Raw genomic sequence first — 16,247 nt, forward strand, 5'->3', positions numbered from 1 at the left:
TCTTTCTATGATAAAGGTGTGCCAGGGTCACAGAGAAGCCTGACATTGACCTTAAAGTGGACAACCCATCAGGATTCCTTTCTACAATGGTCTGGAAAAGAGTTAAAGCCTCAGACCACACTAGCCTAAGGACAGTGAACATTCCGGAAGCAGGATAAGGTGGAAGTGACCATCGTCTTCCAATCACAGATATCAATCCCTGGTCCAATGTGGGCTCTCGAGGCAACGACCGTGCCTCCGTCACCGCTGTACCCCTTGGCGTCCCCTTTGATACTGCAGGCTCCCCCTCCTGTGTTTGCGGAATGAATAAGTGAATTCCATCCTCCCAAGTCTTGTCTGTCCTGCTTTGTGCAGAGAGTAAAACTTCAGTGAAGCCCTCGGGTGATCCCTAACACTAATAACGCCGTCAAAGCATTTGCCAAGCTTTCAAAAAGGCGCTCAGTGGTGTCCCACGGCTGTCTCTGCCTCTTTCCCTGTTCCCCGCTGGCTAGACTCTTCTTGGTGCAGGAGGCCGGGTTCAAGTCCGCTCCGCTGGGGCCCTGTGAGAACTGCAAGCCAGAAGGCAGAACGTGGTATTTTTAACCACACAGAAGTCTTTTATTCTTCTGTAGCTAAATGTATCTACCTTTTCTTTTATGACTTTAGCTTTGTATCCTGTATAAAAGGTCAAGAACCTTCTAACATTCTCAGGTCATAAATTCACCTGTGTTTCCTTCCAAGGCTTCTATGGCTTCATCTATTTTACATTTAATTATTTAATACGTTAGGAATTTTGCGTGCATACGAAATAAGAAAGGGGTCCAGACTGATTTTTTTCCTAAACAGCCAATTGTACCAACGTTAAGGGAATAATCTCTCTTCTCAGATAGATCTTAAAATGCCACTTGACTCTAACCAAATTCCATACACACGCGTTCACTAGTCTTTTTCCACTGCTCGAATTTTTCTCCAAAATAAATTGTTTTCATTATTGCAGTGTCATATTGTTTTAATATTCAGTTAGGCTAATCTCTCTTAATTACACTTCTCTTTCAGAATTTCATATACTTCATCGTGCAAAATGAATGATAGTGTCATTTTGCCATATCTCTAAAAAAAAACATTCTGTTGGTATTTTAATCAGGATTTCACTTCTCTCATAGAGAGATTTAGAGGAAACAAACATTTTTACAATATGGAGTCTGGCTATCCAGGAGCACGGCAGCTCTCTCCAATGGCTTAAACACTGCATGTTCCCAAAGGTAGTTTCTCAATTTTCCTCATGGCATTCCTGTATGTTACATTTCACTTCAAGTGTCTTCTTAATGTTTAATATGCTTCATTACCATTTTAGAAATTCTAGGGGCGCCTGGGTGGCTCAGTCGGTTGGATGTCTGACTTCAGCTCAGGTCATGATCTCGCAGTCCATGGGTTCGAGCCCCACATCGGGCTCTGTGCTGACAGCTCAGAGCCTGGAGCCTGCTTCAGATTCTCTGTCTCCCTCTCTCTCTCGGCCTCTCCCCAGCTCATGCTCTGTCTCTCTCTGTCTCAAAAATAAATAAACATTAAAAATTTAAAAAAAAATTCTAAGAACACGCTGTTTCCTGTTTTTGGAATACTTTTCTACCATTTCTCCATTTCACTAATGCCACTCATTTTTCAAGGCTCTATTCCAACATTACTTGCTTGTAAAGTCTTCCTTGGCCCAAAACCCATGTGCTCCTACAACATCTTGTGGGCACCACCATCACACCACTGGTCCCAGTGGGTTGCAACTTCTGTACACAGGTCTCTCCCCTTCCTTTGTCTGGGAGATCTGTAAGTACAGGAGCCTGTAATCGCCCTCCACCCCCCAAACCTGGCTCATAGCAAGCACTCGGTGATCACATTGACTGAACAAATGAGTGAATGAATGAATGAATGCCATATGCTTTCACATGTTTCAGTAGCAATTTTGCAGTGCCAACAATAATATTGATAAATGGTAGAATCTGCAATGATGTGATAAGTTTTTTCCTGAAATACAAGTCATGTTTAAAAATGCAAAAAATTATCTCATAATGACAAATCACAAATAATTAAGAAATAAAAATTAGACACATCATTTTCATGGCCTTTATTTCAGCCTAATATAAAGAGGCAGTGATGCGATGGGTACAGCACACTCTGGCATTAACAAGACCTGAATTGAATTTAAATCTTCTATCAACCCCATATGTTAAATGACCCCAGGCAAGTTACTTCTCTGCCTCATTTCCTCTAACTCTAAAATGGGCACAATCAACACCTTCATGATAGACCATCTAAGAAGCATCTCAAACCTAAATGTCCAACCAAGGTGTTTAATTCCCCACTCCCCAAACCTGCTCATTCTACACTCTTCCCCATCCCAGGAAACTACATGCTATCCTCCCAGGTGCTAAAAAAGAAAAAAGAGAAAGGAAAGGAAAGGAAAATCTAAGGAAAGGAAACGGGAAAGGGAAAAGGAATGGGAAAGGGAAGGAAAAGAAGAAGATCCTCAATTTTCTCCCTTTTTCCTCCGTGTTTCCAATCCACCCACAAGTCCTATAAGCACTTCCTTTGGAGTATTTCCAGAACCCAGTGACCTCTCGCCAGCTGGTCTCTTACCATCTGGTCTAGGTCACCACTTTCTCTTGTTCTGACCATTACAATAGCCTCCTAACCAGCCATTCTGCTCACTATAGTCTATTCTCCACATTGTTGACCAAGGGATCCTTCTACACTACATCAAATCAAGTCACAACTCTGCACAGAACTCTCCACGGATCTCCTGTCTCTGTCCGTCTCACTTAGATGCAAACTCAAGTCCCCACAGTAACCTGCAAGGATCACTTTGATGGACGCCATGTCCCCCGTTTCTCTGACCTCATCTTCATCCCTCTTGCCTGTCCTCTCTGATCCAGCCACACAGCCCTCCCTGGTGGTCCTCAAGAGAGCCCTCAAGGTCTCTGCATTGTTTATCTCACTGTCTAGAAAACCCTCTACCAGAATCTGCATGGCCCTCCTCACTTCCTGCTCAAATGTCACTTTATCAATGAGGCCTTCCACTATCGTCCCACATAAACTAGCACTTTCCAGGCCCTCATTTGCCCAGCATTCTCTCTTCTTGTTCTTCTTTATTTTTACTTATAGCACATTATCACCACCTGTCCCATTATATACTTATTTGCTAAGTGGCTGTCTTACCCCAAGACAAACTCAGCACTTAGCAGGTGTTCAACTAACACGTACTGAATGACTGGAAACATGATGACATCATCTATAACTACAATCCTACAAAGTATCTGAAGTCTAGCCAGGGAACAGATTCTCCTAAAATAAGCAGTAACTAAGGAGCTCGTGAGAAAACCAAACCATCACGGATGTTCATGCTCATTACTTAACCCAATTGCTTAAATGAATCAAAATAAAGATTCCCTTGTTTTACACAGAACAACAACAACAAAAGTCTCCCAGGAGTCCTTTAGAGATTGCCAACCTAAACCTCTTTTCAACATTTTTTGTAACATTTCAAAATTATGGCTTTCCCTCCCTTCCCTCCTCCCCCCAGACCCTGGGACTCCCCTCCTTCTGTTCATTCCTATTTGGAGCTGAAAGCCAGAAATAGCTGTTTACTTCATTGTCCTCATTTCCCTTCATTGTTACCATTAAGTTCTCTGGTGGCTACCCTGTTGTGGATGTGTTTTGTAAATGAATTCTCAATAAGTCGGAGAAGAAAAGCCTGAGTAAAGACCTTGGACACAGTCTTTAAAGCAAAACACATTGCAGGATATTTTCTTTAGGAAAAACTATAAACTGACTCTAACAGTTTCATAGATACCATCAAATATTATTTTCATATGTAATGCTATTCTAGAGCTGGAGAAAGGACACACTGTATCGAATAAAGAATTTATTAAAATGTGGATAAAAATACTTTTATATGTAAGAGTGCTTCCTCTTATAAGCCTGAAAAAAATTATCTAACAGGACCAAAGTCATATGTTCTCTAGTCAATCAGCGTGACCCACATCTCCTGCTTTCTTTTTTATTCTAATGGGGCTCAGTAAGACAAATGATTTTATTTTATTATTTAAAAAAAATTTTTTTAATGTTTTATTTATTTCTGAGAGAGAGAAGAGAGAGACAATGTGAGCAGGTGTGGGTCAGAGAGAGGAGACACAGAATCTGAAGGAGGCTCAAGGCTCTGAGCTAGCTGTCAGCACAGAGCCTGACACGGGGCTCAAACCCACAAACCATGAAATCATGACCTGAGCTGAAGTTGGACGCTTAACTGACTGAGACACCCAGGTGCCCCTATTTTTTTAATTTTTGTATATTCTTGAGAGAGAGAGACAGAGTACAAGCAGGGAAGCGGCAAAGAAAAAGGGAGACACAGAATCTGAAGCAGGCTCCAGGCTCTGAGCTATCAGCACAGAGCCCAACGTGGGGCTCAAACCCAAGAACTGTGTGATCATGACCTGAGCCTGTTGGATGCTTAACCAACTGAGCCACACAGGTGCCCCAAAACAAAGGATTTTATATGTACATTTACCCGATAAGAATAATCATAAAACAAAAATCTGGATAAATTCCTACAGTAGTAAATGTATGCTACATAATTTTCCCAATAAAATAATGTCATGTACTGGGAAAATCCATCTCTCATGCACTGGAGAGAATCATCAAGTAGGTAGTAAGTCCAAGAATAACCACAAGTAAATTGAACATTTTAAAGCTGCTCGAAAACTGCATTAACTGGAAGAAATAGAGCCATTCATTTAAGATGACTATAAGCTAAACATTTCCATTCCACAACAGTTTTGCACTAGATAATTTACCCAATAGAAGGTAAATTCTATCTTAGAATGTGACTTACCATTCTCCTCTTCCCCAAAAACCCACAAATCCTCCAAAAATTCATTTGGATTTGACTTTGTACTAAATATTATTGTTTGTCTATAGTAGTGATTACATCTGAACATACATACCAAGTTCTCATGAGAGGAAATAACCCGGAAAAGTGCTGGATTGAAGGGCAGGAAATAGCCAGCCCAGAAGTTAATTTAAATTTTGATGATGATAATATAACACTGTAGCTAATACTACAAACAGATATTCAGAAACTGACCAAAATTCTATCTTTTTAAAAAGAATTTTATGTTTTATTTATTTCTGAGAACGAGAGAGACAGCATGAATAGGGGAGGTCAGAGAGAGAGGAAGATACAGAATGTGAAACAGGCTCCAGGCTCTGAGCTAGCTGTCAGCACAGAACCAAATGCAGGGCTCAAACCCACAAACCAGGAGATCATGACCTGAGCCAAAGTCGGACACTTAACCAACTAAGCCACCCAGGCACCCCCAAAATTCTATCTTTTGAGACAAAGGAATACATTGTCACCAAAGCATCTTCTGGCTAGATACTATTAGTTAGGAAAGCCACAGTCCCAATTTGCCTGGGATAACCCCACTACAGATTTATTGTCCCAGTATCCCATCAGGCTTAGCATTTGTCCTAGACAGAAACATCTCATTTGGGAGCTCCTGGGTCGTTCAGTCGGTTAAGTGGCCGACTTCAGCTCAAGTCATGATCTCACGGTTCATGAGTTTGAGCCCCGCATTGGGCTCTGTGCTGACAGCTCAGAGCCTGGGGCCTGCTTTCGATTCTGTGTATGTTTCTCTCTGCCCCTCCCTTGTTCACTCGTGCTCTGTCTCTCTCAAAATAAATAAACAAACAAACAAACAAACAAACATTTTAAAAAATATCCCATTTGGATGATTACTTATATGGTACATGATGCAAAATACACTATATATTTAAATATGAGCAATATATGTAGATCAGCCCCTAACTGCCCAAGCCTCATTCAATCACCGAATTCTAGCATCCCTTAACATTTTTCTACCCCTAAATCATGACCATCCTTACCCAAGAGTGTTCAAGAAATATTTGCTATAATACTTAATTAATACATTAGTATCATCAGCACAGAAAAGGATGAAAATTGGAATAAATCTGGTTACTTTAGGAAAAAGATTTAATAAATATTATCTTACTGAATATCAGTGGGAAAGATCAAAAGATCAGAAGAGTTAACTACTGTCCATCACAGTGGTCTTGCTTGGTGTCAAAAATTTACAGGTAAATGGTTGACATTTCTGTTCTTGGGGGGAGAGAAGAGAAGAAAGCATATATTTTCTTAATTGCAGAATCCTTTTTATAACTAACATATATTACACCTCCATGGGCTCCTAGTCCCTTCTCAGTAAAGAATAAATGTAATAATTAATTTATACCAGCAAACACTTTTTTACTCAAATCCAATCTATTTTCAGTTTTTAATGATCTTGTGTGAGCAACATCAATCCCTCTGTTGTTCTCATATCTTCTCCTTCTCTCTCTTCCTGTCTCATTCTTTCTCTATGTTTTTACCCTTAAAACAGTTTCCTCTCCAGTTTGTACATGGGGTAGTTTGGGCCTCAGGGTGTTGTCTGTGACAAAATGATGACATTTGCGCTCTAGACCACAAGACACTCACAAAGGCAGCAAAGAGCATCCCCTAACCTGCGTGGGAGAAAACAAGAAGAATGGGAGCGCCCCAGGTGAGCCTGCAGGAAACGGGGGGCTTGCTCTTTCCATAGGGTAGGGTCACAGGTACCCACGAAGACTTGCCGTGCTGTTTCCAAGATGGGTAGGGAAGATGGGCTGCAGGAGGAGACCACCAAGCTCCCAAATGCTTCTCAAAAAGCCCTTCAGGAAAGTGAACAAAGTGGGTTCTTTTGGCACAAGCTGCTATGGATGCACAAACTGTACGTTCTGAGAGAGAACAACCCCAATACCAGTACAGGGAAGGCAAAATATACTGTCAGTCCCTCGTAACGTTATAAAATAGGAGTTCAGACAGCTGGGTTTTCAATGAGGTGTGTTTGATTATGAACTCTAGGAAGGCTCAGAAGATGTCTATGGGATGGATGGACGGACGGATGGATGGATTCGTAGATCGACAGATGGGTGATACTCCTAGAGACTGCTACTTTAACCAGGGTGCAATGCTAACCACTCACATTCTTTTTCCTTTCTCCACCCAAGTACATTGGAAACCAGTGACTAAGCAGACAAAGGCAGCATAAGTGAAATACATTTGAGGTCTTTTTTTTTTTTTTTCTGAGAGAGAGAGAGAGAGACAGCATGAGCAGGGGGAGGTCAGAGAGAGAGGGAGACACAGAATTTGAAACAGGCTCCAGGCTCTGAGCTAGCTGTCAGCACAGAGCCCAACGTGGGGCTCGAACCTACGAAGCATGAGATCATGACCTGAGCCGAATCGACTGAGCCACCCCGGCACCCCCATTTGAGGTCTTAATAAGTAATATCTTATGAATGGATATCAAACTGTATCAAGTGATTAGTACTACTTATATCAATGAATACAAGTATCGATCAAGATAGAAAAGAACCCGAAACTATAGAATCACGAAAAAGAAATATTTCTCCCATAAAAGGTGACAAAGACTAATTTGCCATCTCAAAGGAAATATTCCATAAATTCTACAAAATTTCATCTTTCATTTTAACAGGCTCTATTAATTAATGCTGTTTTGTTCTTTCCTAGAACTGAGGGAACTAGTAAGGTGCATATAAAAATAGGATCAAGTTAAGAACACACACTTCTCTAGGGGAATGGCCTCACTCCTTCCCCTTGCTATCGTCAAACATATTGACTATTCTGTATTCAGCCTTCGCAGGTGCCAGCATTCTCTGTCCTGGGATGATCTGGTGTCAAGCACAAAGCTAAAGATAAGGCTCAGATCGCCTAATCTGCCGTATAAAAGGAAACACACAGGGCCAGCTTTTGGCAAGATTTTTACCTCAATAAGAATCATGGTCAGGATGAGACGTAACTCACTGCAGCATTATTTGGCAATAAAATACCATCTCTAATATATATTGTGGGCAGTTGCACAACCAGGGATGAGTTACTCTTAACATTACCAAGAACAGACCCCCCACTTCCCTTCTCTGCCTTTGTGTTTCTCTGTTTAGGAAAAGACTTTGAGGTAAAGACTTACTAGGTTCATACATCATCCCCTTGTCTTCTGTTCATACTCCCCCCACCACGAGTCCTGGGCCCCCTCGTATCCCTCAGACTTCCTCCCCACGTATTCCGCACTTCCACCCCTCCATGTTCCCCCTGCGCTGTTCCTTCTGAAAGAAAAGCACATCTTCCACATTCTGCCTGCTGAATTCCTACTCATCCTTCAAAGTCCAGCTCAAATTCCACCTCCTTTGTGAAGTGAAGCTGCCCTTGTTATCAGCACCCACAATTAGTTTACCAGCCTGCTCACTCCTAGATGATCATCTTTATCACTTTGTCACCTTCTATTCTGGTCAGCTGAGTGCATAACTTTACACACACACACACACACACACACACACACACACACACACACACGCGCATAACTCAGTTTACACTCCTCTGAGATGAGGACTAAGGTGATAAGATAAAAATGAGATAAGATAAGGGTCAGATGAACTGATGAAAAGAGTGAGCCATAACCTAAGAAATATTAACTCAGGGCGCCTGGGTGGCACAGTCAGTTATGCGTTTGACTTCTGTTTGGGCCATAATGTCACGGTTCATGAGTTCGAGCCCCACATCAGGCTCTGTGCTGACAGCTCAGAGGCTGGAGGCTGGAACCTGCTTCAGATTCTGTGTCTCCCTCTTTCTCTGTCTCTCCCTGGCTCTCACTCTGTCTCTAAAGAATGAATAAATGCTAAAAAAAAAAAAAAAAAAGACTTCCCAGAAGTGTAATGTTTTGCTGTTTTGAACTTTTTTTTCATATCAAAAGTATTAATGGCTAAACTTGGCTTTGAAAGATATCTTATTTGTCTGCAGTTGGATAAACTGCTTGAGGTTCTGTAACTCAAAGAAAAGAAAAACTGTAGCTAATACAGGCCAGAAAAATGGCCCCCATAGAACACCAAGTAAGAACCGTCCATGCATTAATCTGTACAGCATCCCCATGAGAGAAAATGATAAAGGCTGAGTGATGTAATGGGTGGTGTAACAGCCAGAGCCATCCAGTCCCAGGAAGAGAGAGAAGACAGAAAAAATAGAAGTCCTCCCTTCATCAATAAACGGACGCAAGTTTGCTGAGCCCCCACCACCCCCCGCCCCCCGTAAGCCCCACCGGAAGCATCGAAGCTGAAGAAGTCAGCAGAAGTGAATGTAGCTCTGATTCTCAGAGTCCCTCTGCGCCCCAACCCTGCGGAAGACCTACTACCCAGCAGAGGGCTAAGCTGATGGCAGCCTTTGTCGCCTCCCTTCCTTCAGCAGGTACTGCCCAGGACTCAGCATGGTCTACAACTGAAGCCCCTACTGCCCAAGTGAGGACCTTTGAGGCCAATCTTGCCCAACCATCTCCCTCATTCCTGCAGTCTGACTGCTGGAAACGATCAAGAGCACTCAGCCTTGCTCACTTCCTCTCCCATCTAATCCCTCTCTGCCACCCACAAGCTTCCGCTGTGCTGTCTGGAACTACAGCACCTTGTAAACAAAATTCCCTACATCCTCAGCCTTTCCCCAAAGCGCCCTCTGCACCTCCTGACTCAGCTCAGACTTGGCTCTCCTCTCCCTGGCAAGCATGCTCTCCTGCACCAATGTGCTTTCCAGGTCAGCTCACACTGTAGTGTTTCTTTTCTGTGCCCCTTTCCCTAAAAATCCCATCCCTCAATCCCATCCTTTGTCATTTGGCTCATCCAAGAATCCAACTCATTCTCCAAGAAAACAATACCTTTTTTTTTTTTTTTCAAGATCCCATGGTCCTTACCCCCACAGCTGTGTTCAGGGCCACTCATTTGTATCACCATAATACTATCTACATATGCCATATTATCTCTCTCTCTCTCTCTGCACTCAGCATATCCTATTGTAAGTATTTATGTATTTGTCTCTTCTACAAAACTGCAAGCTCCCTGAAGGTATATCCTGGGTCCCTGTTCACCAATTGCTGGCACATAACAGTTGTTCCATTCATTTTGCTGAATGACTGAATAAAAACCTACATCCTTGACTTAAATAAATGAATGAATGGGGAGAACTGTACATTTTTTCCTTTGTTTTTAACTTTTTAAAAATGTTTATTTATTTATTTTGAGGAAGAGAGAGAGAAAGAGAGCATGCTCAAACAGGGGAGAGGCAGAAAGAAAGGGAGAGAGAATCCCAAGCAGGCTCCATGCTGTTAGTGCAGAGCCCGCCACGGGGCTCAGTGTCATGAAATGTGAGATCATGACCTAAGCTAAAGACTAAGAGTCAATGCTCAACCAAATGAGCTGCCCAACTCATTTTTTTAATTGTTTTTTCCTCTCAGTCTATTAAAGACTATTAAAGTAGTCTATGTCTACTTGCTAGCAATGAACACAAAGATATACTCAAAGAAAATCTAACTCTTTCCTTTCCCCACCCCTGCCTTTGACGTAAACTTGGTGTGTACGATTATGATATTCCCTATGCCTACAGAGCCCACACATATGCACACATACAAAACTGGGATTCTGTATTATATATACACTTTAATCTAAAACTTGCCCTTTTTCATTGAACCTTGTATCATGGCCATCCCTCCAGACCAAACACATTATGGATCTAACTCATTCTTTCTAATACTTGCAAAACAGCCCATTGTATGGATGTAGCATAACTTAGTCACTCATTCCCCAATGGATGAATATTCAGATTTCTTCCAGTTTTATGGAAGTTCTGAAAACAAAGAAAATGATCTAACATTTCTAGAGCATAGATATCTTGAGGTATTTCCCTGCCAGTGAAATGGACTCTATCCACACATACCTGCACCATTTTTCTCAGCTCAAGTTTCTAAAAAGCTAGTGGGCTCATGAGTGACCTCTTAGGTTACACTGCCATGTGTCTTGTACACACTATGTATTTAATACTTATTATATTTAATCACATCTAATTATATAGAAACTTCCAGACCATACACGCTGTATGTACTGCTTGCCATGCTTAATTCTGAGGATTTGGTAGGAAAAGAGTAAAAATAAGTAAAAATAAGGAATTTTCGATGCACCTTGGTGGCTTAGTCGGTTAAGCATCCGACTTCAGTTCAGGTCATGATCACACGGTTCGTGGGTTCGAGCCCCACGTCGAGCTCTGTGTTGACTGCTAGTTCAGAACCTAGAGACTGCTTCAGATTCTGTATCTCCCTCTCTGTTTGACCTTCCCCTGCTCGCAGTGTTTCTCTCTCTCTCTCAGAAATAAAACATTAAAAAATTATTTTTTTAAAATAAGGAATTTTCATTTTTAACTTTATATATTTCTGTCTGAGTTTATATTATTTTATAATTTGCATTTAGATATATCCATTAATTTGCAATATAAATTATTTGCTTATATTAATATGTTATTAATGATCTTAATATATTACTTCTATAATTCATAAGCAGCTTTTTTCAAAACTTGCTGGGTGATGCAGAACACTGACTTAGAAGAAACGAGCTCTAATTTAATAGCTACCAAATCTTTCTGTACATAAGAATCAACTGGGGACGGGGTGCCTGGGTGGCTCAGGTCTAAGCATCCGACTTCGGCTCAGGTCATGATCTCATGGTTCGTGGGTTTGAGCCCCGCGTCAGGCTCTGTGCTGACAGCTAGCTCAGAACCTGGAGCCTGTTTTGGATTCTGTGTCTCCCTCTCTCTCTGCCCCTCCCCTGTTCATGCTCTCTCTCTCTCTCTCAGAAATAAACAAAAACATTTTTTAAAAAAAGAATCAACTGGGGGCTTATTAACCATTCAGATTCCCAGGCCTGTCCCTGACTATTCTGATTCAGTAGACCTGAAACAGAGCCCTCTTATCCCGGTGAAGTATCCCAGACGATTCTTATGACCCCACTGTACTGTAATGGTTTTTAGAATTACCTGAGGAACTTTTCACGTACATGGATCTGGGGGTTCTGCCTTCAGAGTTTTGAGCCGTTAGAGCTGGAATTAGGCCTCGGAATCAACATTTTTAAACGATGACTTAGACTATTCTCCCCAGTTTTGGAATCTCTGCTCTAAGTGTTAGAACTTCCTCTAGTTGGCATTCCAAAACTCAAAGATTTGTCAGCTCCATTTTGGCCATTAGTAGTAAAAATACAATACCAAATTAAAAATCTTTGATGAAAATATTCTAAAAGACCACAAGATGGGAATGTCTTAACTTGCCCTATCATGGAATTAAAGAACACTTTTTATTGTTAGTTTGAAAAGTGAATTACATTTTAGGACTCTGTTATATATATATATATATATATTTTTTTTTTTTAAGTTTATTTATTTTGAGAGAGAGAGAGAACATGAGCAGGGAGCAGGCAGAGAAAGAGGGAGAGAGAGAATCCCAAGCAGGCTCCACACTGTCAGCACAGAGCCGGATGCAGAGCTCAATCTTAAGAACCACAAGATCTGAGCTGAGCTGAAATCAAGAGTCCAACATTTAACCGACTGAGCCACGCAGGTGCCCCTTCAACTCTGTTTATATCTTAAAGACCAGACGAATTAAAGAATGATAATTTTCTCCCTAAAAAATTTAATAAATTCACTTTTTTAATGAAATGCAACAGTTTTCAATGTTTAAAAAATATCTCTAGCCATACGATAACCTATAAGCCTAGATATTAGCAATTGGCAAATCATTTCTTAGATAAATGAAATTTATCTTTACAAATATCTAAAGACCTTCCTATTTATAAATTAGGTATTTAAATAGACACATTAACCTTCCAACCCTGAAGCTTTATCTCTACTTTCAGGAGCATAGGTGAGTGAAAACCATAGTGAAGCTCACAGTTTTAACATCTTTTGTAAAAAATAAGTGGCAAACAGACATTTTTCCACACCAGGTCGATTCAAAGTACTCTAAAGTACTCTGCTCATCGCTTAGAATTGTTTTTTTAAATAAATTCATAAAAATAACAGTTTCATAAAAACATTAGAAAAATCTTCAGTCATTGGTAATACGTAAGAAATTCTGGTCCTCAAAACTGAAGTAGGAAGAAACAGAATGGGAATAGCAAGTTAACAAGAGCAAGGATCAAGTGGCCTCACCTCCTTCACTTCGTCATTACCAAATGCCCCTGAAGATGCTTCTAAATGCACTGGGAATTCCAAGTTACTTACAAAGCCATTTCCTTTAAATCTCAGGTACAGGACATTTTCTCTCTTGGCAAATCAATGATTGGGATGTCTCCTATAATATTCAAAGGACTAATAATGAAAAGGCGGTAAAACAAAGTGATGAGATCAGAAGTCAGACAGACCTGGACTGGAAATCAGGATCTGCCACTTACCAAATGTTTGAGCTCAGGCAAGTTACAAAATCTTTCAAAACCTCAGTTCCTTCATCTGTGAAATGGGGAGGTAATAACAGTTTCTACTTGATTCTGTTATTGTGAAGGTTACATGATTTAGTACATGTACAGTATTTGGCACTTGATAAGTATGCAATAACTGATATTAATTACCATGGGGTTTTGCCCCTGCAATGTTAGTCAGACTTTAAACTTTTTGTTTTGTTTTGCATTTAAATATTTATTTTTGAGAGAGAGAGAGAGTGAAAGAGTGGGGGAGGGTCAAAGGGAGGAGGGACAGAGGATCTGGTGCAGGCTCTGCGCTGACAGCAGTGAGCCCGATGTGGAGCTCGAACTCACAAACCATGAGATCATGACCTGAGTGGAAATCAGACGCTCAACAAGCTGAGCCACCCAGGCGCCCCAGATTTTAAATTGTTAAATACAAAATTATCAACATAGTTTGAAAAGGAAACAAGGCAACTGAGTGATGTGTCTATGTCTGACTACAAATCATCCTGCTTGAAACCAGGTTCAAGAAGAAATATTTACGAAATATTGAGTAATATTTGAGCCCAACTCAGGGCTCTAGACCTCTGAATCCCTGAAGCCATCCTCATTCATATCCTCAGATAAGCCACAGAGATCCTGAAATATAAGGGGCCAGAGACAAGGTAAAACTTCACACGTCTGTGTTTGGGGGGAGGGGGGTGGGGGTACTTAATGAAACTGACACCCCCTAGGACATACCAGGTTCCCAGTAGTTACATGGCACCCACAGTGTGCAGGGTACTATACTAAGGGGTTTGGGTGATGTGAAGTTGGATCAGAAGTGGACTCTGACCACAGAGAACTTTACAACCTATGAGAGATACTCCTCACATGTTTCTCGTGGTACCTAAGGCAGAGATCAGGACTGAAAGCCCAGTGTTAGAACACAGTTCAGAGTTTGTACAGCTGGAGTCACTTGGAAGATCCCATACACACACCCAGTCCCCTAATCATCATATCAGTTCCACCGTCTTTTTTTCCTTTAATCACAGATCATTAGGCAACGTTAAGCAGGTGGTATGTCAGGGCCCTGTGTCAGCTCTGTAACCCAGTATTTACAGATGTAAATTCTTTCATTCCACCTAGCCCTTACCACCCGGTATGGAACCTCCCAGCATACTGCCAGATCAACAAAGACCAGTCTCCTTAAAAAGGAATTTAAACGTTAGAAATTAGTCTATTCATTACATGCCCCAGAATGAACCCTCAAAAGCAACACTAAATTATCCAACAGATGTTACTGAATTCCTTAACTGGTCCCCTCCAAAAGTAGGGTTAACCCTTCAGAGTTTAGGAAGAAAGAAAGAAAGAAAGAAAGAGAAGAAAGGAAAGGAAGAAAGAGACACAAAAACAACTCTGCAACTCTTCTAACTTTTAGGGCATCAAAAGGGGTGGTGCTCACAGCTTTGCAAATACACGATCTAAAGATAATCAATATTTTCCTTAAACGCTTATGGCAAAACAACCAAGTCACTTCATTTTAATTGCTGGCAAACTGCACAATGACTTGATCTCTTTAATATTTCCCTCATAGTAGCAGCCACTCAGCTATGACTAACCGACTGCCCCCAGCATCACCACTGGCTCCAGATGGCAAGAAACACATTCCCTTCACTCCTGCCTGAAAAGCGGTTTGGATTTTTTTTTTTTTTTTTTTTTTTTACTTTCACCCAGTTTTACCTGCAGTGTGATTGTTTCACTCCAGAAAGATAATGGGTGGGGGACGAAGATTAATGCTAAGAGAAGTACAGGGAGGGAATTTACTTTTTTCTTTTCTTTTTTCTATTTCTTTTTTTTTTTTTTTAATGGGGTATAAGCACTGCAGCTTTAAATCCTACTGCATCAAGCTCTGGATTCCTTCCATAACCGAGCTGCAAAATGGTAACAAGAAAGGAGGAAAAAAATACCTCCTCCTCTCTCCTGGACAGCCCTTCAGGCGGCTCCCCAGCAGGACAGGCAACGGGAAGCCCATCCCCCACGCCCTCCCAGCCCCGCCTTGCAGCTTGCACAGGTGAGCCAGGCACCGATCTCGGCCCTCAAGCTTTGCCCACATCCGGGGATCAAGGTCAAGGGCGAGGGCTTCCTCTTACCCCCACCCACCCCCAGCCACCCAGAGCCCACGGATCCGCTGCCAAAGTTTCAGGCCGGGTTGGGGCCGGCGCGGCTCCCGCAGCCCCTCGCCCTTCCGCACCTGCCCGACCCGCCCGGGTCCGCGCCCTGCCCCGCCGGGCCTGGCGCGGGGTCTGGGGACAGTGCCCACCTGGTCCCCACTCACCCCTTGCGGACATGGTTCAGGCAGCAGGAGCCGAAGCAGGGAGGGCAGAGGCGAGAGCCCGGCAGGGCGTGGGGAGGAAAATATCCTCGAGACGCACACCAGCGCGCACTCGCCCGCCGCCCGCCGTGGGGAGGCGGCTGGCAACGCGGGGACGCCGCCCGCAGGACACCTGGCCGCCCGCTGGGCGCAGCGCGGCGGGCAGGCGGGGCCGCTGCGACCGCGGGGACCCGCCGCCGGGCGCGGCCACGCTGACAGCCCGCGGCCCTAGCTGGGCGGGGCCGCCGCTCCGGCCTCCCCCGCCTCCCGGCCTCCCCCACCTCCCCCGCCCCGGCCGGGCCCACTCGGTCCAGAGGCTGCGGCGCCGGGCGTGGCTTTTGTCCCCGAACGAGATGGGGCGTGCGATAAGGGTCGACGTCTTCCCTCACCCCGGCTGGAATTCTTAATGTAAGATAATTATTAATAATATCGTTGCTATTATTAGTGACTTTCCAGCCTTCTGCTTTGGTCCCAGAGAAAGAAAGTAGGAAAGAGCTGTTCTGCTCCTTCTCCTAAGTGATGCCCTTGACCGGAGGGTTAGGCCACGACTGCCCCAGGG

At 42.8% G+C, this 16,247-nt stretch overlaps 1 protein-coding gene across 1 annotated transcript in view; it reads right to left on the reverse strand.

Annotated features, from left to right (window-relative positions):
* The window catches only part of ABLIM1 (actin binding LIM protein 1), a 308,719-nt gene extending 292,851 nt beyond the window's left edge, over positions 1 to 15,868 (reverse strand). The window contains exon 1 of the mRNA XM_039237629.1: positions 15,653 to 15,868. Within this exon, the coding sequence (XP_039093560.1) occupies positions 15,653 to 15,665 (13 nt within the window). The 5' untranslated portion in view covers positions 15,666 to 15,868. The remainder of the gene's footprint in view (positions 1 to 15,652) is intronic.
* Between the last annotated feature and the right edge of the window lie 379 nt (positions 15,869 to 16,247).

This window comes from Hyaena hyaena, unplaced genomic scaffold (assembly GCF_003009895.1).
Source record: "Hyaena hyaena isolate Hyena2069 unplaced genomic scaffold, ASM300989v1 scaffold_128, whole genome shotgun sequence".
Lineage (NCBI taxonomy): Eukaryota > Metazoa > Chordata > Mammalia > Carnivora > Hyaenidae > Hyaena > Hyaena hyaena.